The sequence below is a fragment of the Rhinocladiella mackenziei genome, assembly GCF_000835555.1.
Source record: "Rhinocladiella mackenziei CBS 650.93 unplaced genomic scaffold supercont1.3, whole genome shotgun sequence".
NCBI lineage: Eukaryota > Fungi > Ascomycota > Eurotiomycetes > Chaetothyriales > Herpotrichiellaceae > Rhinocladiella > Rhinocladiella mackenziei.
In genome coordinates, this window is record NW_013550602.1 from 3,830,707 (window position 1) to 3,843,368 (window position 12,662).

General features: G+C 50.6%; 6 protein-coding genes across 6 annotated transcripts; 5 read left to right on the forward strand and 1 right to left on the reverse strand.

The window, feature by feature from the left end:
* Positions 1-306: 306 nt before the first annotated feature.
* Z518_04911 (uncharacterized protein) lies at positions 307-2,035 on the forward strand (the record flags this gene model as incomplete). Its single annotated transcript, XM_013418617.1, has 3 exons — positions 307-422; positions 472-505; positions 572-2,035. 3 exons carry the CDS (start codon positions 307-309, stop codon positions 2,033-2,035), a joined length of 1,614 nt encoding a protein of 537 aa, XP_013274071.1.
* A 1,483-nt stretch (positions 2,036-3,518) lies between these two features.
* Positions 3,519-4,875, forward strand: Z518_04912 (uncharacterized protein; the record flags this gene model as incomplete). The annotated part of the gene is made up of 4 exons (XM_013418618.1): positions 3,519-3,838; positions 3,897-4,180; positions 4,229-4,687; positions 4,745-4,875. The coding sequence occupies 4 exons, from the start codon at positions 3,519-3,521 to the stop codon at positions 4,873-4,875; spliced, it is 1,194 nt and encodes a 397-aa protein (XP_013274072.1).
* Positions 4,876-5,371: 496 nt separating this feature from the next.
* On the forward strand, positions 5,372-6,896 carry Z518_04913 (uncharacterized protein; the record flags this gene model as incomplete). The annotated part of the gene is made up of 2 exons (XM_013418619.1): positions 5,372-5,811; positions 5,867-6,896. The coding sequence occupies 2 exons, from the start codon at positions 5,372-5,374 to the stop codon at positions 6,894-6,896; spliced, it is 1,470 nt and encodes a 489-aa protein (XP_013274073.1).
* A 1,251-nt stretch (positions 6,897-8,147) lies between these two features.
* Positions 8,148-8,681, reverse strand: Z518_04914 (uncharacterized protein; the record flags this gene model as incomplete). Its single annotated transcript, XM_013418620.1, has 1 exon — positions 8,148-8,681. One exon carries the CDS (start codon positions 8,679-8,681, stop codon positions 8,148-8,150), a length of 534 nt encoding a protein of 177 aa, XP_013274074.1.
* An 821-nt stretch (positions 8,682-9,502) lies between these two features.
* On the forward strand, positions 9,503-9,784 carry Z518_04915 (uncharacterized protein; the record flags this gene model as incomplete). Its single annotated transcript, XM_013418621.1, has 1 exon — positions 9,503-9,784. One exon carries the CDS (start codon positions 9,503-9,505, stop codon positions 9,782-9,784), a length of 282 nt encoding a protein of 93 aa, XP_013274075.1.
* A 1,812-nt stretch (positions 9,785-11,596) lies between these two features.
* On the forward strand, positions 11,597-12,608 carry Z518_04916 (thioredoxin; the record flags this gene model as incomplete). The annotated part of the gene is made up of 2 exons (XM_013418622.1): positions 11,597-12,110; positions 12,166-12,608. The coding sequence occupies 2 exons, from the start codon at positions 11,597-11,599 to the stop codon at positions 12,606-12,608; spliced, it is 957 nt and encodes a 318-aa protein (XP_013274076.1).
* Between the last annotated feature and the right edge of the window lie 54 nt (positions 12,609-12,662).

Consider the following 12,662-nt stretch of genomic DNA (forward strand, 5'->3'; position numbering starts at 1 on the left):
AAAAAAAAATTTAAAAAATTTTTTAAAAAAATTTAAAAGCACCAGGCTTCTACTTTGTGGCTGGTGAGGTTGCCAAGGCCGTTGTATACTACCCAGTCAGGGCATTACTCTTTCAATACTCAAAGGAGCAAAACCGTGAAATGCTTAATTGACATCCAGCCACATCACCCCAGATATCATTTCCACATGCGACAAAGGCCATCCTTTACTGCGATCCACCGTACTGCTTGCAAGGCCTATCGTCCTGATTGATCGCTACCCGCCTCAGCTACGCCTCACTATCGATGATCAACTACGTGCGCTTGAATGACAGATCTCGCCCCCCATCTCCAGCGCCTAGGCCTTGAGCAGTACCTCGATGCCTTTATAGGCGAGGGATTCGACACTTGGGAGACTGTGACGGACATTCAAGAAAGTGACTTGTGAGTTGGTACAACATTGCGAAAGTATCGCATCCTGACCTGCCCTTAGTGACGCTCTTAATGTCAAACTGGGTCATCGGAGGGTGAGTCTATCCCCCCCCCCCCCCCCGGAGGTATTTAGGCAAGATTGGCTGACAGCCGGTGCAAAGAAACTTCAGCGGGCAATTGCTGAATATCGAGGAATCTCGTACGAACGGTTCGTTGGGTCTCCGGCTCAAGAAGGCCTTCCAGATGGCGGCCGGGCTCCTGAGAGCAATGCAACTCCTCCGACCGGGCCGGAACGAAGCTCGGGACCGGCGCCCGAGACCAAGAGAAAGTACAGGCGGCATCCCAAGCCCGACGAGAATGCACCCGAACGACCTCCTTCGGCCTACGTAATATTCTCCAACAAGGTGCGTGAAGAGGTGAAAGATCAGAACTTGTCCTTCACACAAATAGCCAAACTGGTTGGTGACCGATGGCAAAAGCTAGATCCCTCAGGCAAAGAGCCATTTGAGGCCCAGGCAAGTGCGGCTAAAGAGAGATATAACATTCAATTATCGACGTATCGCAAGACCGATGCCTACAAGGAATATATGCAGTATCTTTCAGACTTCAAGGCCAAACATGGGCAGACTTCGGAACCAAAGAGACCCAAACTTGATCCCGAATCCAGTGGCAGCATCGTGTCTGCAAAGTCATTGGAAACAAACCATGAAGCCGTGTCACAGCTGTCGGGTCATGTTCGAGGAGGCTCCATGGGCTCGGTTGTGTCTTCCCCATTTGCTGGTGTCCCCCCGCAGCCAAATACGTCAACGTCCACCGTGCAACCGCGGCCAGCACTTTCGTCATCTCGTAGTGGATCTCCTCCTTCTGTCCATCATGGCCGAGACTACTTTCGACCAGGCTTGGTCTCGAGTCATAGCTCGGTCTCGGATGAGTCTTCTACAGTACGGAGTGAGTTGCCAGAATCTTTGATGCGTACATCGGCGTTATCACTGGGTGCAACGTCCTCGGGAACACCACCACTCCCAGCACTAGCGCCAAGTGCTGCGTCCACGGAATCACAGGGATCCCCCGACCTGATTGCGCGATCCCGGCTCGCGTATTTCGTACAGCAGCAACAGCTCCCCAGTGCCGCTGGAAGTGCACAATCTCTTCCAGGCGCGGCTTTTCCACCGACTTTGCCGTCGCCGACCATGCAGGAGCCGTCATGGAGAAATCGTCCGCCAGATGTTCGAGGCTACCAGGAAACACCACGGGCTCCTTACAGCTCTCTACCATTTTCATCTCCCAGCACACAACAATCAAGCCCGTCTCAGCTACGACCATTGTTGTCGCCCGATCGACTGGCCGACTTTGGTCAAGGGCCCAGTTCGAGAACTCTGCCACCTCCACGAACTCCATCCACGGGCACCCCTACCCTTCCGCATCTTGGCCGTAGTATGGAACAGCCACGGCCGTTGATAACCGAGGCATTGCAGATTCGTCGATCGGGGCGAGATGAGGCCCAGTCCGCACTAGACCGGTCAGAAAGCGATGCGGCAAATACACTCGCCGGGCTCGCCGCCGGCGTCTCCCGCCCTGAGACAGCAAAGGCGCTCAACTACGCACCCCCGCGATCATCCCTGTAGCGAATGGCTTGTTATTCCGGCACCATCCCGGATATGACGGTATGACAAGAGATAAAAAGCGTGATCTCCTTTCGCATGGTTGAGGTTTCAGGGAACTTCCATAAAGCATTATTTTTGAGGCGTGTACGGGAAGGAAATACACCGCATAAATCTGATATCTGCACCAGCATTATCTATTATTTCGTCTAAGCCATCAGATTGGGTTATCTGACCCCAAGTTATTGTTCTGTGTGTTCGTATCGGCGGCCTCCGGGGACCATGGCCTCTCGTAGGATGGAGATCATTCTTGGCCGTAATCTCAGCGATGTTTCTGCCCCACTCTCGTATGACTACCATGTAGAATGATGGGTTCAAAAGAACACCACATGGGTTGGATAGTGGTGGTGGTACACCTGAAAACGGAACTGGCCGAGCAGGACGGTTGCGAGAACATCTCTCGCTCCCCGTATTCAGCCACAGAGTCTCGAGCTGGGGAAAGATTACAAGGAGCTCGTCCGAGTCGAGTTGCATTGTGAAGCAGTAAAGTTGATATGACGGCAAGGATCAAGGCTGTGAGAGAGCCTCTCTTCGACAGCGGAGTGCGGGGGTAGAGCTCATTTCGAGAACACCAAATGACGGATGCGCAAGGCAGATATGCTGTGCAGAGACTAGCGGGGCCCTGGTCGAGCTCTTAGGCCCCGAAACATCTGCGACACCGGTGACAGAAGATGGTTTGTCGTCGATGCAAAGGGGGCGTCGAGGGGCGTCGATCATGGAGAAACTAGCGCACGCAGGCGGCGAGCCAATCAGCGCCGGGCATGGCACCTTTCTTCTTCCAACCTCATCTTAAAATTCCATCAAACCAAGTGGTCAACCTCTCTATCCAAATCTATCAGGCTGCCAACTTTCCTTCTGTTCAAACACGCTCCCCCGTTGATGATCCAATGCTCGCCTGTGTTTCGCGGCCCCTGTCAATTTCCTCGAGGCGCAAACTAGGGCCTGTATAGACTCCTTCCAACTGCCTTAGTCATTGGCCTTGTCCAATTGATCAGCTGAACGGGCCTCTCTGGCCAGATTAGAGCTGCCGAAGCTTCCGCCTGATGCTTGTCGATGCTCAGCGGCGTTCTCGAATCATGGCTGCATATGACATGTGCTCTAGAAGCTTTTGAGACTTCGATATCTCCCCCACCTTCTTGAATCGTCCAGCACTCCGTGATGCTCGTGCATATCGAGAGTCCTTCAATATCACGGATCCTCGCCTGCTGGGTCCAGAGTATCATTGTGATGTGACCATTTCATACCCTAGCCAGGCGAGGTTATGGAGTTATGGGTCCGATGCGAATTGGCATGGCCGTCCTTGTGCTCTGCAACTGATATATAAAACCTCGAAGGGTGACTCTCTTTCAAAATCTCTCCAGGTCAGCCGTTCATTCTCAACCAGCAAGACATCCATTCGTTTTTTCTCTCTCTGTGTCAAGACCCGTTGTTCGTTTTCCTATCAAATATGCACTCTTTCACAGTTTTGCTGGCGGTGTCCGCCTTCGCTTCCCATTCGCTTGCGAAGCCTATCCCGGCCTCGGACGTCTCTACGAAGAAAGGCTTCACTGTCAAGCAAGCTATTGCAAAACCATTCCAGGCTGGTCCTGTGGTCTTGCAAAAGACGTACAACAAGTACACCACCGCTGTGCCGGCCGATGTCAAGGCCGCTGCAGCTGATGGCTCCGTCACCGCAACGCCCGAACAATATGATGCGGAGTATCTTTCTCCTGTCAGCATTGGAGGTCAGACACTGAACCTGGACTTCGACACCGGTTCCGCGGACCTGTGAGCTGTCCCCTTTACCCAAGGCGGGGCCCGGGCATGGGAGACTAACCGTACTTAGATGGGTCTTCTCTTCTGAGTTGCCAAGTTCACAGCAATCCGGACATAGCATCTACGACCCTTCAAAGTCTGATACTGCGAAAGAGCTAGAGGGCGCAACATGGAACATCTCCTATGGTGATGGGTCTGGTGCCAGCGGCAACGTCTACACCGATACTGTTGATGTTGGCGGCACCACTGTCACCGGCCAAGCTGTCGAACTAGCTGCTCAGATCAGCGCCCAATTCCAGCAAGATGAAAACAATGATGGCTTGCTTGGCCTGGCTTTCAGTTCGATCAATACTGGTCCGTGGCGCGATTCCTTCTGAGAGACCCAGGTTAACCGATATTTAGTCCAACCCGACCAACAGACAACTTTCTTCGATACTGCGATCCAGCAAGGGGTTCTGTCTCAAAACCTCTTCACGGTCGATTTGAAGAAAGGTGAACCCGGCACATACGACTTTGGTTTCATTGACGACAGCAAACACACCGGCGACATTACCTATACACCGGTGGACACTGCAAACGGCTTCTGGGAATTCACTGGCACGGGTTATGCTGTAGGTGATGGTTCTTTCCAGCAGCAGAGCATTGACGCCATTGCCGACACCGGCACCACGCTCCTACTCATGGATGATTCTATTGTTTCCGCCTATTACGATCAAGTTGACGGTGCCAAATACGACAACACCCAAGGTGGTTATACATTCCCCTGTTCAGCTGACCTCCCCGACTTCGCCGTCGGCATTGAAGATTATCACGCTGTTATTCCAGGTTCATTCATGAACTTTGCTCCAGCTGATTCTTCTAGTGAGTGAAATCTTGTTGTCCCTTGTTTCGAGACATCACTAATGTAGTATTCCGAAGCTTGCTATGGTGGCCTTCAGAGCAACGAAGGTATCGGCTTTTCCATCTACGGGGATATTTTCCTCAAGGCTGTGTTTGCTGTTTTTGACAGCGACAACACCCAACTTGGCTTCGCGCCAAAAGACCTGTAAGGGATCAACCTTTTGCAATCTCGGATGGCTGTGGTGACTCCTTGTGTTATGAGAGTCGTTGGGAGACTAGGAGCGGGGGGGGGCGCTGTCAGGCTGAAGGAGCGTTCAGCATCGTGTGGGTCTGAATGGGATATACGACGCATATTCAATCGAGAGTTTGGACAGGAGTCTCCGTTCTGGTGTGTCTAAACGTACATAAATATGGGACAAAACGCATAATATTATGGATATGGCTATATATCATCTAGATTTGACCACATATTTTGTACCTGCATTGTTCACACGTTTACACACCCAATTTGACGTCATGGGGCTTGCTCCGATCGCCTCCCCTTCTCCAAGAACTTGACTATGACCTGCTCACTCCTCTCTGTTGCTGCGTTGCCTATCGCTCCAAGCAATGTCACTCCCATTCTAGTCTCAAATTTATGCTCCAGCGAGGTCACTCCGACTTTGCCTGGTTTTCGTGGGAGCGCGCAGTGATCTCTTGTCCGAGATGGCGTCCACCGCCGGCAGCTACGTACTCTTGAACTCGGAGCCTTCGCAGCCGCAAGATCGTCTTGAGCACAATCCTCCTCCGAAATCTGACGCCGACGCCGTTAACGAGCCGGTCGAAGTGAACGGGAAAAATGATGGTCTTGTTGCTGCCGCAAGCCAGAACAGCGCAGCCAACGGATCCGCCCCTGCTCCAATAGTTAACGGCGCGAGGAAACGGCTCGATGAGGAGAAAGCGATATATGAGAAACACTTATGTAAGGAAGGAGAGACCTCATTGACAGGCATCAAGCTCAGCGAGAACCTCGAAAAGAACCTCACGCACAAGACAAGGACGCCGCCACGAGAGAAGAAGCCAAACAAGCCGTCCAAACAACAGGATGTACCCGATGCTCAGCTTGCGAGCGGCCGAAGGGCTGGCGCAGGCTGGGAAAGGTCAGCGTATGAACACAACATGGTTCTATATGCTTCGAAAGTCTGCTAATCGCCCGCACAGGATGCGATGGGCTCCTCTGAATGTACCACTTCAACGACGCCTTCAGACCCTGGCGGTCTTGTGGCATACGACTTCCATTCCTCTCTTCCTCTCTCTCTTCTTCTTGCTCTGTGCCATTCCTCTCGCCTGGCCGCTTTTGATTCCTTATCTCATCTATACCCTTTTGATCAGTGAGGAAGCTACAAATGGGACACTTTCCCGAAGGTCCAATTGGATGCGCAGATCTAAGTTCTGGTCTTTGTTCGCATCCTATTTCCCCGCTCGTTTGCATCGCACTGTTGAGCTGGAGCCGACCCGAAAATACATATTTGGGTACCACCCGCACGGAATAATCTCTCATGGAGCATTTGCGGCTTTCGCAACAGAAGCGCTCGGGTTCGCGGATCTCTACCCTGGTATAACAAACACTCTCTTAACACTCGACACCAATTTTCGGGTTCCCTTCTATCGAGATTATGCTTTGGCAATGGGCTTAGCCTCCGTATCACGAGAGTCCATCGAAAATCTGTTGTCTAAAGGTGGCCATAATGGCGAAGGCATGGGTCGAGCGGTGACTATTGTCATCGGGGGCGCTCGAGAAAGTCTGGATGCTCGGCCCCATTCTCTACGACTCGTCCTCCGAAGCAGAAAAGGATTCATCAAGCTGGCAATCCGGATGGGTGCTGATCTTGTTCCTGTGCTGGCTTTCGGTGAGAACGAACTGTACGATCAAGTCGACAGCGTCGAACACCCTTGGATTTACAAGGGACAAATGATTGTGAAAAAGATGATGGGATTCACGATTCCACTGTTTCATGCTCGAGGCATATTCAACTATGATGTCGGGCTCATGCCCTATCGCCGCGCTGTCAATATTGTGGTGGGTCGACCCATTAGAGTGGTCCAGCAAGGCAGTAAAGACAACAAAGTGGATGAAGCGTACCTTGACCAAGTCCATACTGAGTACGTGGCGGAGTTGGTCCGATTGTGGGATGGATACAAAAACACTTTTGCCAAAGACCGAAAGGGAGAGCTCGAAATTGTCGAGTAGAGAAGGTATGAGACGTATGAGACGTTTGATGACAGGCCAGCTATGGTGAACGGGCTGGCTGGGCTGAAATGGGTTGAGCAGGCTGGAACTGTGGTAATACCCAGGCATGCTTGAGATTTGTGTAATATACTACGTCTGTCATTAGGCGAGGGCAAGGGATTGGCGGTGACGAGTTTTGTGCTGGACAGACAAACAGCATCTGGGACGCTGGATAAAGACTAGCTTGTTCAGAAAAGTACCGCGACAGCCGGTCGGATTATAACAATGTATCATATTCAAAAGGAGGGCTTCTTTGCCGGAAGAGCATCTCAATCACAATTATAACATGGGATTGGAATGAATTTCAAATGTCTGACCTTGGGGTGCTCCTCATCCGTACTTTTCGTCACTGTCCTTTATTCGTCTGCTTTGTCAATCTTTCTTGCTCTCTTCCTTCTCGCCTTCGAGAATCTCTGCTCCTCACTGCGCTCTATTTTATTTCGAACGACGCCTCCCAAGTAACCTTCCGGAAGACTCGGAGCGGCACAGACCAAATCCTCGTCTGCTTCGAATGCACCTTAGGCTTACAGCAAAGACGCCGATGTCGATGGGGATTCTGGACTTGAAGGGTGCCGCGAATTGAGAGTAATGGAGGCCAATTTGAAGAAGAGCATGGCGATGGATGCGAGTTGGGTCCTCAAGCCTGAGGGGACACTTGATTATTGGATGGCTGCCTTTGAATCATTCCCCATTTCCCTTGTCAAATCATGCTACCGTACTCGACTGACATCATCAGGCCGGCTTGCGTAAAGGGCAGAAACAACAGCGCCTTGAAAAGGAGTTTGAAAATCAAGTCCGAGCTCTGGAAGATCAAATTGACGAGAGGCTTGAGGAGTATCAGCAGGAATCGTGCGTTTCATCCACTTCAACCTATGAAAATTTCCGGAGCTCCTGTTCCTCTAACATGGCTCTTATCAACAGGTTCCGCATTCAGGAAGCCCGTTTAGCCCGACTGCTTGCTCTTGCGCAGCGGAAAGCTGAGATTGAGAGCCGAATCATCAAGCACACCCGAGAACTCGCAGATGCGTATGCGGTGGTCGAGGAAGAATTCGTGGCGGTCCTGCAAGGTCGATCCGAGGATGTTCATGAGGCCATGGCGGCGTTGAATGACTTGGAGGAGAGTGCAAGTCCAAAATCGGATTCGCAGGAAAAGTCACGAGTGAATGAACAACCGGCAGCTATGAAAAACGCAGGCTGTCACTTTGGCACGCATCATTCCTCTTCCAACTCAAACAAGACCTTGATGAACAGACTACAGCCTCCACAACCAACATAGATTTCTCCATGCTGGCTTTCCCTGTCCAGATCAGATTCAGTCAAGAGGTATCCCTGCTTGTCACCGCAACGACAGGTCTTTGACCAACTGTTCTTGACCTCATCATATTCCAGATCTTCCAAGTCAAATACTTCCACTCCAATATGTGTACCTTTCTCACCACCGGCTCTCTTCAACCCAAAGGCTTCATCCTGCGCGAGTGCCTGATCATATGTAGCGCGCTTCTGGGGATCAATGAGCACTTCGTAAGCAGTCACAATGTCATCGATGGAGTATAAAGACTTATGGGAGCCGGGTGAGGGCCTCAGGGAATCATTCGGAGATTTGTCTGGATGGTGGATGAGCAAGGCACGGTGGTAAGCCGCTTTGATTTTTTCTTTGGACAATCGAGCACGGTTTGGATAACTCGGGAGTTGAAGGACATCGTAATGGTTGTGTTGTCTTTCTCGATCATTTGATGAATTGGACATCAATAAACACGATCGCCGTCGTCGCCTTTCGCAAATAGTAGAGAACCAAAAAACAAAAAGTAATAAGATGCGATTTGTGGGCTTTTGATGGGGGGGCGTTTGTGAGGGTTAGCGCCCCACACCCGCATCCTTCTTTCCTGGCTTTCAATTGCCGATATGCAGAAGACCATGTCCTATGAAAGTGAATTGAGTGCGGTGCCTGGGTTAAAGTCCCTTGTAACTAGACGCGTGCAATCTTCAGACGTCATAAGCTGCTCCTATGTTCTCATTACTTTGGTTTGTCTACAAATTGCGGAGCGATGATGTAGCTTCCATTACAAGAAGACTTGATCATGTCGCGGTTGAATGAATCTGTTCATTTTCTCCTCTTTTGCTGCGACTGGTTCTCGTTCAGTTCGCGTAGTGTGTCACAGGTAAAAGGTCCTGTTTTGCCGTTTTCTTAGTCGTTGTTTTGCCCTTGCTTTACTCCCTCAGTATAGCACGCCCAGTACTACTCTTTTTTACACCAAATCCGACTGTCAAAATGTCCGCTCGAGACGAGTTCGACCCAGATGTTTGCCGGAGAACATACCATGCAACCCTCACCTCTCGTCATCCCATTCCAACCTTTCAAAAATGCAAAGCCGAACGAAGCGCGTTGCCGAAGATGCGCGGCGGGACCAGGAAGTTACCCCACCGTGAAGAGAGCATATAATGCCAGCCAAAGGTGTATTGAAGGGTGAGGATTGCCCTGAGTCGCAACACTAGCCATGCAAGATACAGAACAGGAATGTGGAAAGGGCTAGCAGATTCGGCAAGAAGCAAAGAAGAGTCACCCCAGAATGGGGAAAGAGTACAGGGACAATAGCATCCATCAGATGGACAGAAAGAAGAAAGAGATGGCAAAACAGGCAAACGAGAACTATCGACGACCGAAGCTGTTGCAGGCGAGGAATGACATGAAACACAAGCAGTGCAACGAGGGGGCCAGAGGATTCAGCAACCTAGTGACGCCTCTTCCAATCATCATCAGATATTCAGGAACCCAGGCAATGGCTATGATAGGCCTAAGTGGTGCGAAGAAACCGAAATCCAAATTGGATGCAGAACGCTCAGAACAGTAGAGAAACCTTAACGGGATGCAAAAACTGTTTCCGCCACTAAACTTCGATTATCTCACGACGGAATTGATCAGGGCATACCAGTTTGCATTGACCCGTAGGTGTGGGGAGTGCAATGCTACTGGTGTCATTGTCCATGGCCGTCATTCAATTGTTTGATTTGACCTTTTCTCGATCAAATAAGAAAAAGGACTTTCGTTGGAGCCGTTTATTCTCGCCATCGCCATTCTCTTGACCTCAGTTGGCACTGAATTCACGGCGACACTGGCGATTTGAAGCTGGTTAGGTAAGAAAGTGGAGGAAGTCTGAGAAGATGAGTTCTGGGATGCGGCTCGTCCACAGGGGCCCACAGCAAACGATGCAGAAGACTTGATACCTGGGAGCGTCGCATAACTAAACTACCTGTTGGCCTCGGTTTGGTCACTGATCAACTCCGACCTGTTCGCTTCAAGGTCGGATATGTTGAACGGTGTCATGCACGCCTCTTTTCTGAAAGCGGTACGAATGGTCAGTATGGATGATCTAGGTCAGGGGAGCAAGGTTTTTAGAATTTTGGGAGTCAATTGGCTGCCTACAGGAGCGAAGGCATTTTAGGTAGCGCCGCAAAGATTATCGAGTAGAATGAGGCAGGGACGGCCATAGCGCAGGCCAGCACCGTATTTTTGATGTTGCCTACTAGTGCCACGACCTTTGCTGGCGGAGAGTAGTTCCGCGAGACGGACAAGCAGAGATTGAACAAGTATAGCACCTGAAAGTATGGTAAGATCTGTTCTGTTGAACTGAGTTACGTACCATGGTCCAACATCTCTAGGACCTGCGGGATGTACATCACCGGGAACGGAGACATTGAATGGATCGAGTTGTCCAGCTCCCGGATCAACAATAGGCAGGGGCACGGTATAGTTCGTGCCATCGGGGCGACCTTGGCTTCGAGGGTAAGAGGCGGCGATGAAAGAAATATCTTTGATTTGAATTGGATGCTTCGCTCTTGCTGCGCGCATGACGTTTATGTAACGCGCCATCCTTAGCTAGTCGTTGGGGTTTGGCTTTCTGTGGTACTCGCGAGCAGTATGTTTTGGAATGTCCCGGCAGTGTCTGGAGAGGACGATTCAGACGAACACGAAGACCCGTAGGAGATGAAGCGGACCTTGGTTTCGCCCGTTGAAGACATATCTTTCTTTGATTTCAGCGAAGTATCGGCAGAAGGATGCTTAGACTGAAACAGAAAGGGGAGGAGATGGGGATTGCGCCTCGATGGAACTGGAGGTCGATGGGTAAGAGACATTGAGAAATTTCGAAAAGGTCAATGGAATCAGACCAGTCCTCTTCCGAGGATGGATCGATCTTCATAGGGAAAACGGTTCAGCTCGCTTTTCGCCGCAAGTATAAGCGATGTCGAAGGAATAACGACATAGAGAGGTAGTTCTGTACACGAGGTCAGACCGTGGCTGGTCTGGAACGGCTGAAGAAGTAAGCGAGGAGAAAAAGATCACCAGGAACAGGAACATGATCACGGTTAAGAAGTGGGACGTGGCTGGAGATGAAGTCCTAAGGTGTACCCTGATTCGGCGAAATGGTGTTCCCACGCCGGTGGGGCTCAAGAGTAGCTGTGCGGTCTGGGATTCTATGCCTGCGCCTACATGTTAACGTATGACCTGCAAATGCAATCTTCCAACCCCTAATCCACATGCTCGACAAACTTGCTGACCTGGTCCATCTTCCTCATTCTTAATCTGGGGCTCTGTTCATTGCAGTTGTCAAATCCATTCGATCTCACTCCCTTTTCCCCATCATCTTCCCCTTCCACCACCCACCATGTCCAAAACAGTCCATATCGAGTCTACCTCACAATTTTCTGCTTTGCTATCTTCTTCTGCTATTGTCGTCGCCGATTTCTACGCCGACTGGTGTGGGCCGTGTCGCCAGATCGCCCCCATCTACGAACAACTGTCTGCGCAATTGTCCCGCCCGAATAAAATCACTTTCGCAAAGATCAATACAGATCAACAGCAAGATCTTGCCAGGTCATACGGAGTCAAGGCGATGCCCACGTTTATGATTTTCAAGAATGCTCAACAGGTGGAATTCATCGAAGGGGCAGACCCGAGAAAACTGTCAAATGTGGTCAAACAGTTGGCAAACGAGGCGAACAAGATGGAAGCGGGTGAAGTTGGTGGAGTTCCTTCTAGTGGGACATGGCTTGGTGCAGAGCTTCCACGCGGATATAGCAATGTTACGTCTCAGGTCGACGTCCTGGGTATGGAGCTGTTGAATTGGGATTCTTCGCACGGCAGTGCCAGAACCTTGATCAGTGGTGACAAGCCCAAAGGTCAGTCCTCATACAACAATGTGACGTGCATAACGGATTGAGCTGATGATTTCAGGTCAAGCGGATGCCCAAGCTGATTGGGTCGAAAGCGATACGGATGAACAACTCATGTTCTATATTCCTTTCCAGTCCATCCTGAAAATCCACTCGGTACAGCTTACCTCCTTGCCGGACACCACGGACGATGACGAATCCCCCAGTCGACCTAAGTTGATCAAATTCTACACGAATCGGCCTCGCATTCTAGGTTTTGACGAGGCCGAGGATACACAAGCAACGCAAGAGGTGACATTGTCAGAGAAAGATTGGGACCCAAAAACTGGAACGGCCAAGATCGATCTACGCATTGTCAAATTCCAGAACGTGACTAGCTTGGTGTTGTTTGTTGTAGAGAGCGAGGGAGATAATGAGAAGGTCAGAATTGATCGGGTGCGAATCATAGGAGAGACGGGCGAAAAGAGGGATGCCACGATTGAGAAGATTGAATCTGATGACTAAGGGTTGATATGGATATGCTGGAATTGACCATGAGATATATGAGATATGACTGCA